General features: G+C 44.3%; 1 protein-coding gene across 1 annotated transcript; it reads left to right on the top strand.

Annotated features, from left to right (window-relative positions):
* The first annotated feature begins 660 nt into the window (after window positions 1-660).
* On the top strand, window positions 661-20,039 carry LOC8040912. The gene is made up of 5 exons (XM_040221691.2): window positions 661-837; window positions 10,275-10,413; window positions 12,027-12,172; window positions 19,042-19,162; window positions 19,508-20,039. The coding sequence occupies exons 1-5, from the start codon at window positions 768-770 to the stop codon at window positions 19,749-19,751; spliced, it is 720 nt and encodes a 239-aa protein (XP_040077625.2). The 5' UTR covers window positions 661-767; the 3' UTR covers window positions 19,752-20,039.
* Window positions 20,040-20,783: the final 744 nt, after the last annotated feature.

Below are 20,783 nucleotides of genomic sequence, written 5' to 3'. Positions count from 1 at the left end.
GTTTGGGGTGGAAATATTACTGAAAAGAGGGATTTAGGAAAGTCCCAATCCCACTGATTACACATCACACAACATACACGGTCTGCACACATAATGGCACTTGGGACACACCTCAAGCACATTCCAAAAAGGTTTGCTTCGGACGTTTGTTTCTCGTTTGTTCGCAAACAGTTTTTGTGTGACCGTCGTGCAAGGAAGCGTGTTTGCCTGCAGATTGTCTTTTATTGAATATATTAAAGCAGGGTGAGCGCGGCTTATGTATGCGACATAAAAAACGAGCGTAAGGAAATGAGTTGCTCCGGTATGGCAAATCGTCCCAGCTAAACACAAATACAACCATGGTAGATTACTGGTGATGCGCTTCGTGAGCTATGCACTGCTTTGAACTCTTTTTGTGTATCCCGCAAGAATTCCAAAACATTCCTACGCTGCATTGCCACCGCTGCATCTGCTAACAAAAACATGTTTTTGTTTCGCTCGAGCATTACGAATGAGGCGGGGTTAGCTCTAGCGCTCAGACAGCGAGCACGTACCCGACGTCAGGCGCGAAAGAGGGAGTCAGCAGCAGGCGTCTCGTAAACAACGGCCGGGGGACGGGAACTCCTCGAGGGGCGCTCTTTGGACGGAAGCCGCCAGGACCGGAACATACGAAATTGGCAAGAAACGGAAGTGTGCGGCAGTCGTGGCAGGAAACGCGGACAGGGCTCTCGTCGGCAGCATCCGGCGAGTTGGCCGTAGCCTCGACGCGTTAGCCAAATGCAGTAGCCATGCATCCCGCGTCCAGCCTCTGCTGGGTCCTCCTCAACTCCTGCCTCTGGGCCACCCTTCTGCAGCCAGGTAGGCACGCCTGCGGCTTCCACCCCTAAGCTGCGGTCGCACTGCAGACGCTAGGAAGTTTTAGGGAACCGTTTTAGGGCATCGGATGCAGCACGATGGGCCTCCCGGTTTGAACTGCGCGAGAGTTCTTCGGAAGCGCATGCGCAGTTCGTACCCGAGGGCCCATCGTACCGTATCCGACGTGCAAAAACGGTTCCCTAGAACTCCCTACTGTCTGAGGAGTATTTACAGTTCTATCACATTTGTCACACAAAAACCGCCTGCAGACATATTCGAAGCATAACTCACATGCTTCGAACATGCTTAACCCTTGAGTTCAAGTCTTAACGTCCTAGTCTTAACGTTCCAGTCTTTCCTTTTTAAGATGTTTTTAGTGGTCAGGATTTGTGTCCAAACGAATAGTATTGAAAACGTGCGTAGCCTCAGAAAGTGCAGGATGTTGGAACGCTTCCATAGGCAGCTAAAATCAGCCATCGAAGAACATCGATGCACCACGTCTCCACGAAACTCAGTGTCTCGTAGCGCGCGTCACGAGACACTCAGATTCAAGGTTTCCTGGTGCATCGACGGTCTACGATGGCCGGCTTCTGCATTGAAACTAATAACCATTTGTAAATATTGTAAATACAAATTTAGTTACATAAACCAAGCTCGCTACAGTATGAAGAAAGGATCAATGCGCAGTTTTTTTTAAGTATTTAGTGGGAGCATGTACACACTCTTAGAAAAAAGGGTCAGTATAGTCCTCCCTAAAGGGAGGAACGCTCTTGACACATATGTTCCTTCAGAAAGGGAGAAACTTTCGTCCCTTAAGCAGGGGAGGAAAAGTTCCTCCGTCGACTGCATCTCATTATGGCGGCCACGAATCGAGCAAATCGAGCTCGGTAAGGCTTAACGAGAACACTAAGTCTATTGCACGAAGCGAGAGGAGCAGGAAATAAAAACGTAACACGAGCTTTCCGCGAACTGTATTTATTTACGAAGTTTCTTTACCCCTGCAGGTAAAGAAACTTACGTTTCGAAAACATGCAGTCACTCAGTCTTCTCATCGTCAGCACTGCGATGTTCAACGGAGACAACCGGCACTCAGTTCGCGCACTTTATGTCCTACCTTTGCTATTCCTCGAGCCACAATTCCTTCGTCAACCGTTGCGTCAACCGCACATCACGGAGGAGTGAAAAACTTTCGCCCGCAAAACCAAAAGCCGCTCTCAAAAAAAAAGCAAATCCGAAGCAACCTCTTGGCTTATCTCAGCACGGTAACACGAAATTATGGCGTAGCCGCGTAGCGTAAAAGGATGTTAAATCGCTTGCCACCAGATGGCAGGGTCAAGCAGAGTAATCGCACGTAGCTAGGCTAGGTGGCGCTAGGTACCGCCCAATTCATGTTTTACAAAAAAATATTTTTATTTCCTTACGCCGCAATTGCGTTTCGTGTCCTACGGAATCTCTAACACATGTAGACACGTTGCGCACACTACAAACATCAAGTCAACATATATTGAACGCATACACAGGCATCGCACATACAAACATCAATACAACAGCACACTATCCCGATCACTACTACCGGGCCCTGCGTTTCCGTCTTTTATAGTGGTCGTTTTGAACGTACGGAATTTTTCGGTGACTCCCTAAGCAAAAAAAAAAAATATTCCGAACATGTTCATTTTTTTCCAGCAATGTCATACATCTGGGGCTATTTTTAATGGCTCAAGGGATGAATCTCTTATTAAAAAGAAGACGCTCGATCATGCCATAATTATTTGAAAGCCAATAAATCGAGCCGCTCCAATGTGGTTCCAAGCCATGAGTTTGTTTTCCCGCACGGCCCTTCGTAGCCAGTATTTATATTGTGGTGTTCGTTTTTCTATTTGTGCTGTTCGCGCAAAGCTGCAACTGCCGTCTTGAATTAATCTCTCTAGAGCGGATATCCACTCAGCTGGAAGTGATGCTTTACGGGCACAGAAATCGCTTTTCGATCAACTTGAATGCAGTCAAAGCCGCGACTTGCGACAACTGTTAAGTGTACGGAGCTGCGCCGTTGCGAGCTCGAAAACTTCTAGCGCTCATCCCAGCGCGCCACTTAGAGGGCAGTTTCTACAGGAACCGTAATATATTTAAACAGTAAATTAAAGGATAGCGTTTTTTTTTTTTTTTTTTTTTATTTTGCCTGTCTTTTTTTTTTTTTATGCTAAACTTCCATCATAAATATACGTACTTTCCGTCATACTTTCGTAGTGTTGTCTTTTCCCCAGAGCGCAATCGCTCTCGGGGACCGAGTCACATTGGCCACTGTACGATAGGAGCTTACCGTTCAGACCAGCGTTCCAACATGACTATCCACACGTCGATCGACTGCACCTAATCCCTCAAGTGGCTTTAAACTCTTTAATGTAAAGCGGAATGTCATCCTGCGACACCCCGGCCCCTCCGATAACGGCCCGACCAGCGGCATCAATGCCCGACAGTTTACGTCATCTCATCTTGTTGTTACAGCACTGATACGCGAACACACGGTCACATCGGCGATAATTCCAGTCTTCTGTTCACAACCCACAACACTGCCATCACAATGTCGCTGACACGAAGAAATACAGAACCACGTTGACGATGTTGCTGACACGCAGAAGAATCACGTTGAACGCCGGTTGGCACTCGGCACGGGACGACGGAACCGAACTCAGCGCGGAAGGCACCCAGGCAGCCGGCAGGAAAACCTGCCTTCCTTGGACGCAGTTCCCGCGATTTCCATAACGTCGAAAACGTCGACACAGTTCCTCGTGGTTTCGCTGCTGTAGCAGGCTGTAGTTCCGCATGTGTCCCGCAAATTGGAGACGGCCGTCTTACCCAGTGTATGTAGCGCTGCTGGCACTGCTCCGGAACTTCGCTGTTTCTAGCGGCTTCGTTAGCTCGTTTGATAAAATTAGTGGTAAAAACGTCAATGCAACCGAAATGTTCTGCACGTTTGGACTAGAAGACGGAATTACAGGCGGCCTTCGGTGCCGCTGAAGCTCAATCAACTCAACATTAATTTATTAAACAACGTGCGCGATGTGCTTGAAAAACGAAACCGAAAGAAGATGGGTCGGGAGGGCGAAAGCTTTCTCCGGTCTGCCTGGAGGAGGAAAACGTCTCGGAGAATAATAAGGACTTTAATTTTCCTTTCATCGGTCTGGGTTTGTTTATATGTGTTTAGGTAAACAAAAATAAAATAAAAAACTTTACAAAAAAAACCAAAAAAAAAAAACACTTTTCTGGGGATCGAACCGTTGACCACTTGGTCAGTAGCGCGATGTTCTACCCCTGCGCCAACTGAACAAGGAGGAACTCGCCCTCCTCCTTTCATCTGAACTGCCGTTCCTCCCTTCTCTGGGCAACTTGTCCGCAGCAAGGAGGAACAGTCGCTTTTGCTACCTTTCTCCTCCTTTTTTTCTTAGAGTGCAGTGCTTCCAGGCTGCTCCGGTTTAAAAACATCTAATGGAAACATTGAAGGCGAGCAGTCGTCAGATTTCTTCCATTCGGTTTGGTTTTGTCGTGTCGGCTTCCGCGACATTTTGGTGGTTTAAAATGCAGAGCCGGAGGTACTAAGCTTTTCCGTCGGATAGTAAACTTTCCTTCTCTGAATTCAAATCTGAGAAGCGTTAAAAGGCCGACGCTTCGATTGTCACTACCGCGAGAGCAGCCAACACGCGAAGGGACCATCTCGCGCGAATCACGTGCGCATAGCGTTTAATTTCAAAACTACAAATGGCCACAGAAAACCAAAGCATGGCATAAATATAACGCTTATAGTTTGCCAAAAAAGAAAAAAAAACACAACAACAGCAAATAGCGGTACCTCTCGGGGTGGCGCGTGGTTTCGCGGTCAGACGGGAAACTTCAAACGTGTAATCGCCGCCTTACATGTAGAGCGACTACCATCAGGGTTTAAGCCGTGTCCGGAAATTATTCTGTCCTCAAGGCTGCAACAAATGCCAGGCCTTTTGTATGATGTATAGGCAGTGTGACCCCGACTTGAAGCCACTCGGGTGGCTGTGTGTTTTCCAAGAAACCCTTTGGCCCCCGTGAAAGCTGAGCACCAATCACGTTTAGCTGCTGTAGTCCCCGACCAGCACCTCCTAGAGAGCTTTCAAGCCTGCGCGTGACGTGACATGACGTTACGTCCGGGAGGCCTGCACGGGTGCCGATTGGATGCGAGTGTCGCGTCAGCGTTCGCGTGAATCTATGAGAGGAAACGAGTCCCACGCGAACGCTGACGCGGCACTCGCATCCAATCGGCACCCGTACCAACCTCCCGGATGTGACGTCATATCACGTGACGCGCAGGCTTGAAAGCTGTCTAGGAAGGGCTGCCCCATGACATTGCCATGGCATTAGTTTTTTCCTCAGTGCCAGGGATGGGTTGTCTCTGAGCTTCTGCTCAGTGTCAACGCGCCCTTGTGCTCCTTGTTCAGGAATCTCGACGTGCTCTGCACTTAACGTGCGACTTAGAGAAGAGTAGTATTTGGGTCAGAAACCGACCTTGCAGACGTTTTGCTTCTTTAATCAGTGTGACAAAATGTGTGCATCGGTAAAAAAATTCTGTCCGGCCAAGCAAAAAAAAAAAAAAAAAGTAAGGGCACGCAGTAAGTACTTTCAGGGCGTACGTTTTTGTACGATCGCTTTGTTGCATGAATTCGCCGAGGAAACCAGAAACCATGGACAAAAATAAGCATGTATCTTCATGTGCTACCGATATTAGGTTTTTCAATGAGAATTAATCTTGGAAACGGAAATAGATTAAAAAGCGTATAATTCAGGCTGCAAAATTACTTCGAATAAGGAGAACCCCAAGTAAGCACGTGCGACGAAACTACTGCCAAGCATTAAAACTACTTTTGTATAGAACATAACCAAGAAGATATGCGAGAAAGACGGTATAAAGCAAATCTTATACCCGTGCCACACGGGTAACTCAAATGCCATATACAACGAAGGACATTTGAACGATCGGCCAATCAGCGCGCGACACCCCGAGCGGGGGGCGTTCCACGCGCGACAGATCGCGAGCCGATTCGTCGATCACACGAATGTCATTCGTTGCAAATGGCATTCGGGTGGCCCGTGTGGCACGGGTATTAGACGCAATGCTTATAACATCAAAACGTCGGTGGCACGCGAACTCTGTGCAACCTTAGAGTATCCTCCAAAGAAAATACGGTACCGAGCTCAAGATATAGGATAAAGCAGAAGACCATGATGTCAGTGGCTCCTCCTCAATACGTATTTTGAATATTTGATTTACATATAATCCAACGCGCTGTTTGCATACGACCCCGCGCTGTTTGCATACGACACAAGGCAAGCGGACAGTTCCTGCACGAGGTGTGGGCACCGCGCCTGCGCAGAAACCAGATTAAAGCGTCTGCGGATTCACCGCAAAGACGTGGCGGAATAGCTGCGTGTTGGTCTATAGTTGTCTGCTAATGTCTAACGGAAGAACACTGTTTCGATGTAATAAAAGCAATACTACTTTGAAGCTAAAGAATAGGACTGCAAAAGCTAATTTTCCTGCTTTTTGAAACTTCCTTTTCTTTTCTTTGAGTTTTGAAGTAACGAGAATATCCCATATAGGGAAGTGGCAAATTCACTCGCTAACCTCAATCGAAACAATAATAATTTAAAAAAAAATGACGCGATTGAATCCCATAACGCACCCTGAGTGCAGCAATTGCAGACATTGACCTCTACCTAGCATTATTCATGAATGTGAAAAAAACGGGTTTTGATAGCTATAAAGGTTCGCGAGACAAACCATATTTTTTACTTTTGTTTTCCCGTTTTTTTAGAGCGAGGTATCAAAGCACTAAGCTCGAAATGTCTCACCGCTTCCCGTCGCAGTGTCGCTGCTATTGCGAGTTCACTGTGGAGCCGCTATGTTTTGCACGGCCAAGCTGCAGCCCCCTGTCCTGGGTCGGACCCCGGCTTCAGAAATATCCTAGACACGCGTCACATGCGTCATGACCACGTTGACTTCGCGCAGTTCCTGTTGGCAAGTTGAGAAATGAAGTGATAGCGGTTCTTCCTTTTTTGAACGATACATCTGTCTGATGTCAGCCGGAAATAGGAAAAAAGTTATCTGTGGAGCGACGGAAAAACACACAATCTAATTAGGGGCTATTTTTCTTCGTTAACTAAAAAATGTTATATGTAGTTTTACACTTTTTTAAATACATTTAAGAAAAAGTGCGATAATACTTCCTTACTCTTTTTATATAGTTTGTGTATTTTGAAAGCGCGAAATTGAATCTAGAACGGAAACACTCAATACTCGGTGACATTATGTCGGAAAAAAACCTCCCAACATCCTTCGAGTGGCATGGCGACGTCTAGTTCGGAGTCAGTTTCTTCACGGCTTGGAGCAACCGCGTGTCTTAGCGAAACGTCGGTTGCACTCTGATGTTTTCTGCAAACTTGTTTTCAAGTGCTTGGCAGATTAGCGAGATACAATGTTGCAGATTTACAGTTTTGAAAAAACAATGCATGCCTGATCGGCAGCATTGAGGTTTTAAAATAATTTTGAAGGCCCCGGGACAGACTGCTGCTGCCGAGTGGTCTGACGGCGCCCGTGCTCAAAAGGGGTTTTGTATTTGATAATACAATCGTGACGTCGTTATAACATCAGTGTACACTAGTCCTGCGGCCCCCTGCCTGATGTTGAGTTTCAAGCTTTTCCGATGCCAGTGCCGCTCATAAACGACTGATTGTTTAGCCAACGTCACACCGGTTAGACATCAAACAACAAAACTGTCTGCAGACATGTTGTACGAAGCAAACATGCATCGGACATGATTAAGGCGCAGATAAGTCTGAAAAAATGTCTACAGCGAAAACCGTGTAATTTTGAAATACAATTCAAAAAATTCTCCTATTCAAACAAACACTTAGGAGGATCGGGCAAAAGGCCACTCATGTCGCCTGACTAGGTTCCGTCCCCCGTGGAGTTTAACAGCACAGCAGCGCAACGAAACTATCAAAATAAAAGCGTTACTACATATACTAACAGACATAAAACTTGTACTTAATAATTAACCAAATAGAACACCATATACAATACCACTTCTCACACCCCAGGGTTATTTCAATATTTACGCTAAAGTTAAGAAATATTCTTTTGAAATGAATTTAAATTTGCGAATTGTTTGCGAGCTACGAACCATTGACGAAATTTCTGGGTAAGTGTCTAGTAGCCGTGAAATTTGTTGAGACATTATTTGTGTTTCGCAATTTGTTAGTGTTCTTCGTTGGTGATGATGGGTGTGGCGGAATTAGTATATTGTTGTTCTCTTGGTATATTTGTAATGTATTCATTCCGGATTTGATTTGATTTTGTAGAATATGTAGATTGCAAATTTTTCCACGAGTGATTGTTCATTTGTTAAACGTGAATACTGCGTGAAGTAAGGGCGAGAATGTACGTAATATGAAACATTGGGGATAAATCGTACCGCTCCTTTCTGTAACACTTGAAGTTGATACTTTGAGGTCTTTGAGCGAGTACCACATACTAAACTGCAATAGGTTCAGCGAGACTGAACGAGAGAATGGTATAGCTGGTGTTTTAAACAAAAAGGGGGATATTTCGTATTCTATACGTAATTCCTATCGATCGAAAGATGGCGGGTCAAAGTTTATCAATATGATGCTAAAGTTAAGGCTTGGGCGAGTTGGTTCATACTTCGGATTTGCGTTCAATAAACTCAGTCGTAAGTCAGCGATGCGTCCGTGTTACTTATTTGTCTGGTCCTCGTCTTTTCGCGCTGTTTTTAACTCCGAAGTATCAATATGAGACGACCAATTTAAATTTTCTTTAAAATATACTCATAAAAACATGTAAGCCTTTACAGAACCAATCACATCGTTTCTAAATTGTAATCTAAGCATTCGGTCAATATTTTTAGTTTCCCCTAAATATTGCGCATTTTGTTTTTTGCAGTCTTTAATTCTAATTCATTACATGCTAACCAAGCACTTAGCTCTGCCATCCATTCATTAGCCAATACGCCAAGCTAATCTATGTTTGTACCGGAAAGATATGCATCAGTGTCACCTGCATAGAGTACGATGTCTGGAGTATGTGGTATGTGAACAATGGCATTAATATATATATAAAAAAATATTAGGGGCCCAAAGATTGGTCCCTGAGGTAGGCCGTAACGAACATGCCCGAAATCGGGGTTTTCCTTGTCGACAGTGGTATGTCGGGCACGATCTGATAAATAAATTTGAATGAGGTAAAAGGAAAGACCTCTTAAGCCATAAATGTACAACTTCTTCAAAATTATTTAATGTATGATAAAATCGAACGCTTTTTTAATATCTAAAACATTCGTATTGTGTAAATCTTGTTTTCAATGTTATTTTAACAAAATGTATCTTTAATACTTAGCAAAGAGTCCTAGGTTGAGTTTATTTCTGATCCGCACTATTGATCAACAATTAAATTATGTTTACTAAATGGGTGGAAGAGTCTGTAATTTATTATTATCTCAACAAATTTGCATGGTGTATGACGAACAGTGTGGCAAAGGCATGTACACACCATGGGTTTCTTACAAGTGGCAACATTTTTGCCAGCTGCCGAATGACCCTCTTGAGAAGGGAGAGCTCGGAGGGAGGTTGAATGCCTATGCGCAGTCCTCACGGCGAGGGTTTTTGGACTAAAAGGCTGGCGCAGCAAAATGAACTGGAAATCTTCATGATCTTCGCGCAAAAATGTCTTTTGTCATATATATATTGAGTCCCGTTATTTGTAAAAGACGACACAGTATCACTTTAACTGGCTTTATTTGTCCATTAAAGGACCGCAATCGATTTCATTTCGCGGCGCCTCCGCAAGGCAACGATTACGTAAAGGCTCATTGAACTCTTGCTCACATGACACCAGTATTTGTCCACTTATTCCCAACTATACTTGTGCTTTACCATTCAATACTACTTTAAAACATTTTAATTTGGTTTTGAAACCAAGACTATGAACACTGACAAATATTTTAGTTTTCAAATGACGCTACGATTCTGTAAGAACGTTCATTTTAGGTGTCAATTATATGCTTTTGTCGCAAGATCGAAATTCACGTGGACGGGCATCTCGAACGTACGCATTCTTAAGAAATTTTTTAGTTGTAGATACCTGTAGTATATTTTTTTCTGCAATATTACGTCCTAGCTGACACAGAACAGGGGTCAAATTTTGATATTATCAAAGGTTCGATCAACCACGCCTAAGCATCGAATAAAAGACTGTGTTGGCTTTGCTGACGGTGATTTGGGCAGTGTAGAGTTTCCTTGTCGAACTCTGGCACCTGACTGAAACTAACAGCCGGATAGGAGGCTTACTTGGAGTGGTGTATTTGTTCATGCGTCTCGACAAACAGCGTGACTTGACTGCGCAGGTGTATGCGAGTCGTCGTGCGAACCTGAGGCGGCGGATCGGTGCTACGAGGACTTCTTGACCAGCTTCAGCGGGATCCTGCACCAGCAGTCGCGCCTGCCACCCGGGGCCCTGCACAACGCCCTCCAAGACTTGTGTGGGTAGGTGCGCGCTACAGCGACTCGAGCACGGATCTATTTTTGTCGTTCGATCGTCTGGTTCGTCTGAGTCTGGTTCGTCTGATGGAAGATCAAAAGCTGCAACGAAAGGAGTGGAGGTCATGATCATTGGAGGGGTAACGTTTTTTCGCTCACTCCACAATTGGATCGTAAAGCGCCCTGAAACGTAACTTCATTTTACTTTTTCGTACACATTGAAAATGTATGCTTGTTCCATATATAGCAGAACACGACATCCCTGCCGTCGTTTCCTCATTTGTTGGAACGCGTCTGGTACTTCTCAGTTAAGGCAAAACCACCTACTCTTTCACGTATTCCTTCTCCCCTTTCTCGATGTCTAAGTCCTCGTTCGTAAAGACCCGGTGTTTTACGGATAGTCGTAGAGAAGGCAAAGCAGCCATTGTTAGGATTAGCAGACGACGCCGGCGTTCCGTGCCCAGACGCCTGGCGCCACTGTCCCCCTCTGCGCGAGGAGCCGACGGATAAGTTGTGTTTCCGTCCTTGTACTTTTTTTACCAGTCTCGGGTTAACCAAAATGCTCAATATTCATCAGGTAGCCTGCACCCTAGCCATTTCTCCCTCGCTCGCAGTGATTGGCGGGAGGCAGTGAAGAGAGACAAGTACAAGTGTCCTTGGCGTCTGCCCACTACCCTACCAATCAGAGCTCCACGCTTTGTGAGCTGAGGGTACGGTGACATCTCGGTCACATGTCAGGGTCTGGAATTTCGGTGCCGAACGCCAACCACCGGCGTCGTCTGGTAATCTTAGCAATGTCTGGCTTATCTTTTTACCGATATTTGCAGTTCCATTTGTTCCTGACAAACGAGGACTTGGCCTTCAAAAGATTTTAGAAAGAATACATCAAAGAATACATTTTTTGGGGTCAAAAAACGAAGAAATAACGCAATCCGACCGACGAGAAACCAATGACTGTTCCTTGGACTCCGGACCAAGGAGCAACTGCGGGCGGAGATTCACGGCACGCGTGATAACGAGCTGTATAGGCCTCGTGGCACACCTGAGGTTAGGACAGCTATGAAACGTCGCTACACTCTAAGAAACCTCTCCGTGTCTACCTACCCGCAAAACACTCAAAGAGCCAATCTCTGCGATCTAGGAAATGAGCTAGCGAATGATGAGGCAGGGCATCTGTTCAGACCTCAATATTAAGTCAGCGCTGTGGCATTACGTAATGCAAGCATGACGCTTTGCGTTGCGTAATGCCACAGCGCAGACTTCATTTTGAGGTCTGATGAAATGTTGCGCCTCATCGTTCGCTAAGCTGATGCCGTAGATTGCAGAGATTGGCTCTTTGACTGTTCTGCGGGTAAGTAGACGCGCAGGCCTTTTTTTGAGTGTAAGTTTGCACGGCAAAGTCAGGAAGGTACGAAAGGAGTTCTATCTCTTACCCAAACGAGAGCTCCTCTCAAAGTCTAGGGAGGTTTTTGCTCGAGTTCTCTCTGCCGGACAAGACTTCTTCCATCCCTTTTCTTGCCAAAATAAGCGTCACAAGTGAGATGACAGCGGGGATGGAGACATCGAGTGAGCACAAACAGTATGGCTACCTTTGAGACATTAACGAGTATGCCTCGCAGGGGACTCTCCGAGCTGTCTCAGTGCCGCAAGGATATCGTGGACGGAGGCTGCAGCGTCGATGAAGGCAGGCAGCGCTTCGACCGCTGGGAGGCCGCCTTCAAGGCGGTCGAGGAACGGGCGTGCCTGGACGAGCGGCTCCTGACAGGTGAGACGAGGAAGTCGTAAAAACCGGCAAAATATTCGCACCCCATTAGAAGGAAATGTTTTTTTTCGAGGTTTAGCAGGCTTTTTGAAGCCAAGGCGAAGTGAGTATAGAATATAAAGGCAAGCCTACAACCGAGACAATGCTGTCTTGACTCGGATCAGGCTCGCAAACAAGCAAATATATTTCCAAGTTTCCCTAGAGCCTTCCTTCTTTGGTGTCGTAACTGTAAAAGCGGCCTACTAAACCCACCCGCACTTTCAGAAGTTCCTGCGTTAATTCATCGAAATTTGTGCTTATCAATCAGGGGTTGTTATCGTCATCCTTGTCAAGCTCGCTTCGCATTAGTTTCATTATCATCATAACCTTAAAATGCAGGCCGTTTACCGTGGTTGGTACTAGACTGGAGGCAGCTGCTCAAAAACGTTTGCTCTATTCAAGTTTAACTCCTGGTTAGCCAAGTGGTTAGCTCAGTTTGTAGAGCGCTCCACTGAAACTGGAGAGGTCCCTGGTTCGATGCCAGGACCAGGCGGATTTTTTCAGTCGCGCACCAGTCACCTAGTTATGTTTGGAGATTTGTGTTTGTCTTCTCCCCCTGGTTCCCTTTCTGCAGTCATTATTATTGTTATTGCAATTCGTCCTCTCCGTTTTCTACTGAGACCTCGTGGCTGCTGGCGCAGCTTGGAGCGCATTGTGCAATAGCTCACAACAAAGAAACTAAAAATGCTGTGCTCTATCCCCACAGCTGCCCGTTTTTAACTAGATTGAACTACTTAAAATGGGTTTCCTCTGACCACGTGCAAATGGAAACCCGTAGGTCACAGGATAATGTACTGAACCGCGCCATATAACGATCCCCGCGTTTCAACGAACTGTGGAACAAAACTAGAGAACCAACCGTAACGGCAATTTGTTCTGCTGCTTTTTTACTAACGGTTGTCGATTCAGCTCCACACAATTTTTTTATCAGTTGTTATACAACACAGCTCAAGTTGGGTTTGTACCGCTGCTCTTCCTGCAATCGATTGCATTATATTACACGTAAATTAAAAGGCTAGAAACTAGAAACAAACAAACCGAGCCGAATTAGGAAGAAAGAGATAAAAAAAAAAAACGTTTGCGCTGTATTTGTAGTTTTTTTTTCTTTTTTTTCTAAGGGTAAAACATTAAAACAATTTCCTGAATAAGTGTTAGCAATAAAAACAAAGATTTTTGTATATACTATAAATGACTAATGGTCAACAGTAAATCTTAGTGTGTCGTAGAGCGTTCACCTACAATTAATAATAAAACTCTAGTTTATAGATTTATCAGGCAGAGAGGCATGGGGGGGGGGGGGGGGGGGGACTAAAATCTGAACTCAAAGCATTTACAAGAACCCAATAACAAGGTTTCTCCGTTACATCCGGCTCCTGGTACAACCGAATGGAGCAAAGCTTTTACGTTTTTGTTTCCTCTGCCGTACAATAAAATATCGAAACCAGGCAGCGCAGTGTCCTCATAGCGCGCGTCCGACATTTCCAGATGCTCTTTCTTTTTTTTCCTTTCTTTATTTCTTTCTTTCCGGATTGACCGGGAGGTGGACAGAGACTAAAGGCGTGATGCCTGACGAGGTCTCTGTCCCCTTTACAGTTCTAACACAGCAGTGCGGGGTACATAGATTTTTGAACACGAAAATTAGAGAAAAGAACCTATAAAATTCTATACAACTCAGAAACAATAAAAAACAGGATCGATCAAATATCCCACGATAATTGTTTTCAGCAAAGAAGGATAAAAACAAATTGGTCAGAAACATGTTTTAACAATTCAAAAGTGAACTATGGACATGATTTAATAAGTACACAGTACACATATATCAGAACACAATGTCACTGCCCACCAGAAGTGTCTTTAGTCTTTTTTTGAATTGGAGTATATTGCAGTTAAAATCAATTAGATCTTCCGTATTATTCAAGATTTTGGCGACTTGGAAGCATGTCGTTTGTTTTCCGTAATTGGTACGTATTTTTGGAGGTCGTCTGATTCTATGTCTAAGGGTGTGATACGCTGTGTTTTCTGGCGGAATTGCGAAGAGTTTTTTTGTGTGTATTATCTGTAACAATTTAAAATAATAAATTTGATTGACTTTAAGTAGACCATATTTGCTGAAGAGCGGTTCAGTTGGGAGATGTTGAGGCTTACCTTTATAATTTTCAAATAGTCGCAGAATTTTTTTTTGTAAGATGATCAACCTATTATAATTGGTTGCCGATGTCGTGCCCCAGACTAAAATGCAATAACACAGTTTGGAGTAAAATAAAGCGTAATATATATTCTTTTTTAGCCACAAAGGTATGAGATTTCTTATTTTATAAATACATCCGATGGCTCGGGATAGCTCAGAGCTCAGTTTATTTATGTGCGTGTTCCAACTTAACTCCCGATTGAACCACACACCAAGAAAATTTTGTTCTGTAACCTCCTCTATAATTTCCTTTTCAAAATATATTGTCACCTTAGTGTTGTCGCACCTATTAACGGGAGTGAAAATTATATATCTTGTTTTTTTTACGTTTAGTTGTAATTTATTATTTTGAAGCCACACTGATAGATTGTCTAGATAATTATTTGTCATAGATTCTAAGGCCGCTTTAGAGGTTGAAGCGAAAAATGCGTTAGTGTCGTCTGCGTACATGACCAGCTCAAGGGATCCCAGAATATTTGTGATATCATTCACATAAAGAAGAAATAAGAGCGGGCCTAAAATAGACCCTTTCGGAACACCGTACTTTATTTTGAGTGAATTAGAATAATTGTTGTTAATATAAACATACTGCATGCGATTTTGGAGGTAGTCTTTTATTAAAGTCAGAGCAACCCCACGTATGCCGTACCTTTGAAGCTTAATTAGTAATATGTCATGTTGGATCGTATCGAAGGCCTTTCTAAAATCTAGGAATAAGCCTAAGGTGTATAATCTATTTTCAATATTGCTTATAATTTTATCCTTTACTTTTACAAGTGCCTGCTCTGCAGATTTAGATTTTTGAAAGCCGTATTGACATTTGTTTAATACATTGTGCCTGGAAAAAAAATTGTCTAATCTAGAATTTATAACCCCTTCAAATATTTTTGAAAAAATTGGCAAAACCGAGATCGGTCTATAATTCTGTAGAAGGTGTTCCCCGCCACCCTTATAGATTGGAGTAACTCTTGCAATTTTTAGTTCGTTAGGAAATATTCCGGTTTCTAGAGTAAGATTGATTACATGTGACAAGATATAAGATATTTGTTGGGAGACATATTTGACAGGCCTTGGCTTGAAGTCGTCTACGCCAGCTGCGGCGTTATTTTTAATTTTACTTATAAGCCCTTCTACTTCATATGGCGTAGTTGGAAATAGCATTATCGTGCTTGATAAGGAAGTCATTGCGTCTGTGATACAGCATTGCGAAGTGTCTTCGTGTTCTGGTGGTGAACCAACGTCAACAAAATGCATATTCATTAGATTTGCCATTTGCTGTCCACTCACGTTCCTGCCGTCGATAGTGACACTTTGCGTTCCCTGCACACGTTTTTTCCTATCAGTAATTTCGTTCACAGTATCCCATATCTTTCTTGGGTCATTGTATACCCTTGAAAATATATTTTGATAATATTCGGATTTGGCCTTTTTAAGGTCGGAGTTCAATTTATTTCTTGTTTTTTTTAAATTCGATGAGAAGATTTTGGTGCCTATATTTAATAAAATTATGGTACATCCTATCTTTTATCTTAATACGCCTGTATAAGTCATTTGTAATCCAAGGTTTTCGTACATGTTTTTGACGATTATTTACTTGAATAAGCGGAAAAGCGACGTCATAACAAAGCTTAAATTTGTTAGAAAAAAGTGCATACGCAAGGTTGGGGTCACGTTCCAAAAGGACGTTCTCCCAGTTTGTTTGCTCGAGCAGGACAAAAAACATTTGCAGTGATTCTTCATTTATGCGTCGGTAAGAGTAAGTATCGCGTTTCGGTGTATTTTTGCCACGATAGAAGGATGTCAGACAGAAAACTGGCATGTGGTCGCTTATATCTTGTGTAAATATGCCAGATGTGGCTTCCCTAGCGTTGAGATTAGTTATACATATATCTATTGAACTAGAAGTTTCTAAAGTCACTCGGGTGGGCAGTGTCACAGCGTTAGTACATCCCCAAGCAGATAAGAGATTATTCATCTCTATTACGTAACTATTACATTTTAGTAGGTCGATGTTTGTATCACCCATAACTAAAAATGGTTTGGAGGTCGATCCAAGAAAAGATAGTAAGTCTTCCAAAAAAATGAAAAAATCTTCCTTATTACCAGTATCGGCGGGCGTAGTCCGAACGTCGATCGGCCTTTCCTTTTTATTGTTCTCCGAGCGTCCGAAAGGGTCCAGGAGGCCTCAACCGGACACTCAGAAGAAGAAGAAAAGGGAGACGGGCGACGAGGCGGACTGCCTGAGCTCGGGAAGGGACTCGTCCCTGCCCGGTTCGATTCCGTCAACGACGTTAGCGCCTTCTCGCTCGGTCGCGTGACCAGCGGGGCTGCGGACGCGTGATCCAATTTAGCGGCGGACGCCGGGAAGGGCGCCTCTTCGCGTTGTCAGCCGAGGATCGTTCGGAGCGTACGCCTGGTGTCCGGGGCTGCGTGTATGCACGATGGGCCGAGGCCGGACAAAGGAAGCGAGCTGTCCGTGGACTCGAATTATGAGCTCCCAGATTTCCTGTGCAGAAGGCTCGCACAATGGTAATCTCGCAAGCCTAGCTCGACTTTATTTATTTATATATTTATTTATACACACCCTTCATGCCTCGGGGGCGTTATAGACCAACACGCGGCCCTGACGTCACGCAGCTGCGGTGGCGCTGTCGACGGCACTGCGCATGCGCAGACGCTTCACGCAATTTCGGTTTCTGCGCATGCGCAGTGCCCACACCTTGTGTGGGCAAACGCCGGCTTGTTTGTAAACAGCGTGTCATTTTGGGGGGCTAGTCAGAATTGCTTGGAGTCGGGTTGGTAACTATGGCGTCCGGGAGGTCATTCCAGTCCACAACTGCTTCAGGGATAAGCGAATCCTGGTGTGCTTGACTCGATGACTTGGGACGGGCGATCTTGCATGAATGGTCCAGTCTTGATGATATGTAGGTGAGCGGGTTTAGAAGAGGCATTTTCAAGAAAGGCGTGTAAAAGATTTCGTGAAGGGAAAGGGGGGAAAATCGACGAAGGGAGGAGAGTAAATGTTAAGGCGAGACTTTATTGATGATACACTTCAGGAGGGCCAATAGTCATTAAAAATGAAGTGAGTAGCAGGGTTTTGAACGGATTCCATGGAGTTCGTTAAATTTTCCGATGAGGATGCCAGATGGAGGACGCATATTCTAATTTAGGCCGGACGATAGTGGTGTGCAAAATACGTTTTAGGTTTTGAGGTGAGGATCTAAAGTTTCGGTTAATGTAGCCTAGAGAGCGGTTCGGAGAGGATATAATGGTTTTAATTAGAGTATACTATGATAGATTGAGTGTGAGATGTAAGCCTAAGTATTTTTGGGGTTAGTATAATCAATGAGGACGGAGTTCAAAAGTACAAGATAGGCAAATTGAGCGTATTTGCAATCTACTTTGAGCGAACTAACATTGTCTTTTTGCATTTTTGATGGCAATAAGACTTGTCGCGAAAAATTTGTCGCGCTACTGCTGACCGTAAATCCAGTGCCGACTTGTCGTTCGATCTTCCGGTGTGGAAGCCAGATATACTGGCATTGCGTGCTCGGGTGTTTCTTGTGTTCTGCAGAGCGGTTTAAAGTTCGCACTTGTATGCGGCATAGATTTCGTGTGATGTGATATTAAAAATGTGGATAATTTAAGACATTTTCCTTGTGTTCGTTTTTCCAGCTAATTTATAAGCGAAGTTTCCATCGACTACGTGCAAAAAAATAATGATCTTGGCGTTGTCGGTGGCATGTCGCGTCTCTGTTTGGCCCCAAATGCAGTGACGACTTCGGGGCACCGCAGCTCCGTCGAAACAGCTTCAAGCTTCGCCGCGAAGGACCGGATTAAACGTGGATTCAAAATTGGGTGCAAAAAAACTTCCAGTCTGCGAACTAAAAACAAACAAGAAGTTCCGCCCGGTTTAAAACCTGATATTCGTTCACTCTTCATTTCAGATCCGAACTGCAGCTAAAAATTCGCCTTCTGATTTTGATTTGACATTTTCGTAAGGGAGTGTAAAAGTAAGCGCCGCTATATTTTGTTTCATACGTGCGAGCGAAGCCCAAGCTTCAAGTTCAAATACTGAGTTGCCGAACAAGCGGAGCAGCACGTGAAGTGCACTTGTCATGCGTCCTTCGTAGCGTTTTTTTTTTTTTTCTAAACGCAGAAACAAATAAGAGCGACTGATTTTGTTACGACCAAGTCAACCCTTTACCTTGTATTGTTATTCATCTTTATATGGCCACACTGGGGGAGTATTGCAGAACCTAAACGGCCGCTGGGTTCTCGTCACTGCCAACGCAGGTTTTGAGTGGAATCGCTGAGACAGGGGAAGGGCAGTAAAAACGGCTCTTCACTGCCTCGGTATTTACGTGCGAAACGAAGTTGACCTTGACTTTGCACCGCTCTGCTTCGAACGTGTCCTACTGGGGGGCACTTTCTCTGCTCATGCAAAACACCAAAGTGCGCCGAACATTTTGGCTCTGCGTTGGCAAATGTGAACATCCCCAACCTAAAGTGAACATTTAGTCTCAAGTGGTCCTCAAGAAACGCATATATTGAAGCTTTTGACGCTGCTTCCGTAGTTTTTGCACAAAGCGTGAACTTGAATCTGACATCGACAATATGTTTGCACCTTCCTTCTGCTCCACAGACCTTGTGCGAGCGCATTCTTGCTGGAACCTGGACCTGTTCGGCTACTGCGTGCGTGCCAACACTTCCCTGTCGGCTGTCCGGGACCTGCTACACACAGAGTTCAGCCAAAGCGAGTGCAAGTGAGTTCAACAGCTAAGGAACTTTATCTCTGTACACTATATTTCATTTTAAGTTCATTTCTTAACATATCTAGTAACGAAATAGCCACGCAAAGCGAGGTTGAAGTGGCATGAATGGGGATTTTATTGGAAGGTGAATAAACTAGTCGATGAATAAATGACCGTCCTTATATTTATAAACTTTAAGGACCAAGTTCTAGGCTGTAGTATCTGAAGAACTCTTGTGAATGACATCTATAAATAAGTAGACGGGCGAAGAGGACTCATGCTTCATTGTGACAGCCGTGCACGTTTTGGGCTTGGGACTTCAACAGATTTGCTTCAGGCATTGCACCTCCTTCGCAGGAAGCTACAGGAAGCCCTGAATGGCTGCATTCACGCCGGGTACAGCGGCTGCGACCCCGAGAAGGTTGTCCGTGACGGCGGAAAGACCACGATGCACACGCTCCTGAACGTCTTCCTGGGAAAAACGGGTTGTCCGGTGCTCGCTAACACCGGATACACGGCAAGTCCGGCTCTCGCGTGGATGGTGGCCCTGACAACGACAGTCGTCCTTGTGCAGCGTCGAAGGCAGGGCAGACTCGTATAGGGTACACGGTGGTCACCGAAAAATTATCACCATTACCTTGGCGCGTGCAGTTTGAACATCCCTCCGAGGATACAATGATAAAATAATATTTCCTAAAAACTCTGGTCAGCGTCCTAGCGCCTTGGTTTAGGATATGCACGCCATCATTCGTTCTCAACCTTTTGCACTTTTTGCTGCAATAATATTTTTTTTTCTTTTTTAGTCTGATTGTAACTGGGAGAGTAAACCGATAGTCTTGGAGTACATTTTGAAATAAAAATGACTTTTGTTTGTTTGTTCACAGAAGAATTTTAAACCTCTGATCTTAACACACAAACCATTGTGACAACGGGTGTCTTAATTTCGCAGTTTAATACGTCGCAGCATGGTTGGCTAAATTTAGTTCGCAACAAGAACGTTCATGTCCCGGCCGGCTATTTTTACACCTTGGCGCTCTATGCTTATGTTTAAAATACAATGCAGAGGAAAATTTCTTCTGAAACAATTGCCATTCCTGCCTGGTATACTGCTCAACACCGTGAGGGCGAACAAAACATTGGTGGTTTTTGTTCTCCATTCAATACATACACAGTATTGATGGGCACAAAACTTTATCACCATGGTTACTGTCCCAAATGAGCACTTTCCGCCACCCTTAAAGTTTTATTTGCAGCTTTTTAATTTTAACAAAAAAAAAAGAAAACAAAAAAAAAGAGCTGGCGATAGCTTTTTCGCGTGAATAGTGTCGCGCTGTACACTCCCGCCGCTTGCTAGGCTTCCTCTGGAGTATAATCTAACTCGTAAATTCTTAGACTGTAAAACCGCGTGAGCCATCGCAGAAAAAATAAGTATAATTTGCTGCCAATTATAAGTTACAGCTCTAGGTATTTGATACACACATGCGGCGTGCATGTCATTTTGACCTATTCAACGCCCGATTTGATCAACCCGCGCTGCACAATCGCTCCCAGTGAGGTCAAAAAACACAACCAGTGCAATCAAAATAGTTTAGCAACTCACAATCCGGTCGGCCGGGTCCCGTTCTCTCGTCAG

This window comes from Ixodes scapularis, unplaced genomic scaffold, assembly GCF_016920785.2.
Source record: "Ixodes scapularis isolate PalLabHiFi unplaced genomic scaffold, ASM1692078v2 PGA_scaffold2__306_contigs__length_199485367, whole genome shotgun sequence".
Lineage (NCBI taxonomy): Eukaryota > Metazoa > Arthropoda > Arachnida > Ixodida > Ixodidae > Ixodes > Ixodes scapularis.
The sequence above is the reverse complement of the archived record's forward strand: the minus strand, read 5'-3'. Positions and strand labels throughout refer to the sequence as shown.